The sequence below is a fragment of the Morone saxatilis genome, unplaced genomic scaffold (genome assembly GCF_004916995.1).
Source record: "Morone saxatilis isolate NCDOM2014 unplaced genomic scaffold, NCSU_SB_2.0 Contig12, whole genome shotgun sequence".
Taxonomy (NCBI): Eukaryota; Metazoa; Chordata; class Actinopteri; family Moronidae; genus Morone; species Morone saxatilis.
In genome coordinates, this window is record NW_023339674.1 from 15147201 (window position 1) to 15149224 (window position 2024).

General features: G+C 40.9%; 1 protein-coding gene across 1 annotated transcript in view; it reads left to right on the top strand.

The window, feature by feature from the left end:
* faf1 (Fas (TNFRSF6) associated factor 1) overlaps positions 1–2024 on the top strand; it is a 59482-nt gene that overhangs the window by 8840 nt on the left and 48618 nt on the right. Inside the window, exon 6 of the mRNA XM_035653063.1 lies at positions 30–121. Within this exon, the coding sequence (XP_035508956.1) occupies positions 30–121 (92 nt within the window). The remainder of the gene's footprint in view (positions 1–29; positions 122–2024) is intronic.

The window sequence follows — 2024 nt, forward strand, 5'->3', positions numbered from 1 at the left end:
TCTGTGTGTATGTGTGTGTGTTTAATCAGACGGTGCTGAGAAGTTTACACCTGCCCAAGAACAACAGCCTGTATGTCCTGACCCCAGACATCGCCCCTACTGCCAGCACCAGCAAACACAGGTATTGAGCCCAGCACTCAGGACTCTCTCGCTGTTCTTTTTATATGTAATCTCATAATAAGTCCTCATTCTGCCACACATACACTATGAAATACTACTGATAGTGGTATGGCAGTAGTACCAGCTTGTGAACACCAGGTGGCGAGGTATGTCTAGTTATGGAAAATATGCTCCCAGAATCCAGCTGAGCAGATACCATTTTCTCTGGTATATTAAGAGACGGGTGACCTGCCGGCACACATTCATTTTCTCACATCCTTTGTGACATTTTGAGAGGAACATCTACCGCCGCAATCTCTGTGTGTTCTGTAAATAATCATTTTCTATCCCATCTTTGTTTCTTTAAGCCTGACATTGTTGCTTGCCGAAGGTTGTTTTGCATCGTTCTCTTTGTAGATTGTGAATATGATATCCACACACCGCATCTATTCTTTACTCCTTTTTTCAAAACACGACACTCTGTCACATTGGTGATAGTACCCAGTGACAAAAGAGATTTGTTCAGAAAGCTTAAGCCAACGTTCTCCATCCAGAGGGTGTTCTGTTCATTTCAGTGAGTCCGCGGCAGTATTAGCAACCTTTCCTTCTGAAATGTCAGGCTGCTCAGTGTAAAGTCGAAGCGGTAATACAATCACAGGTGGCAGCTGAACATGTGATTGTCCTTTCATCAGTGTCAGGTAAACATTGTCCAAAGAAGTCTTGTTTCTCCCTTCATTGCACCTGTAGTATGTACTATAAGGTGATCCCTCTTATTTTTTTAATTTGAGCATAGGAGCATTGGACTAATGAAAATAGATATATGTGAGGGAACATACTTGTCTGCGTGCAAGATATAATTTTTTATTGCGTTGTGCACATCTGCTGGATGTCATTGTCCTTTTGTTGTATCTGTTGATTGCAGACATTTCTAGGCTAAATGAGGGAGATGAGGACATACACTGCCACTCATGTGATTATTAAAAGGGTATTAAAGGAAGCCTGTGTCGCTCATCAGAATGAGAGACTAATGATCAGAGTGAGGACTGCAGATCATAATGTCTTGTTAAGTTAAGTTAATTTTTTTTGAGAAGCAAATGCTGTTGACTTGTGTGCTCTCAATACTAGTAAATATTGTTAAAAATAATATTTTAGGAGAATTTTGAGAGCCTCCGGTTATTTTCAAGCAAAGCATTATATTATAACCTTTAAAAAAAAAAATCAGAGGGACTATTTTTAAAGCATTTTAATAAAACATTACAAAAATGTCCTTCTGTTTAGTTGTACGGAAGAGTAAGGCTACCCTGGGACGCCTTTTGGTATAACATGCTTTGATTGTTTTCCTGTATCTCTCTGAATCGTTTGTTTCATGAATGACATCGAAAAGAACATTAGATAGCATCCTCATAACACATCTTTTGACAATATTCAGCAGCACTCCTCTTAGATACATTGCGTTTATTAGCCAGAGTTGTTTATAGCATCACATATAATGCACCCCAGTTTGTTTGTTGACAGTGGATTCAAAATTAAAATTGTACTGTAACTCTCCCCACACTTCCTCATGTTAGCAGCCAAGCAAGCATCCACATGTCACCAGAACACTTGTAAAAGAAGTCATTTGGCAGTTTGCCGCATTGCCTGCTAGTTAGGCTAAGTGGTAGCTATATTGTGTTGGCAGCTAATGGCCCTCATCTCCCCAGTCTTCCCTCCCTCGCTCTCTCTTCCCTGCCTCTCCTTGTCTTCTCACTCCCCCACCAACTGCTGTGTCTTTTTAGCAGCACCATTGCCATTTCTCCAAGTGTTATCGATATCATTTTGGGTGTCAGGAGCTCATTATTCTGTCGGTGGAGGACAGTTGGGGCTGAATGGAGTGGGTGGCCTTCTGTGTGTATGCACATGTATTTGTGTATTAATGTGTGTGTGTG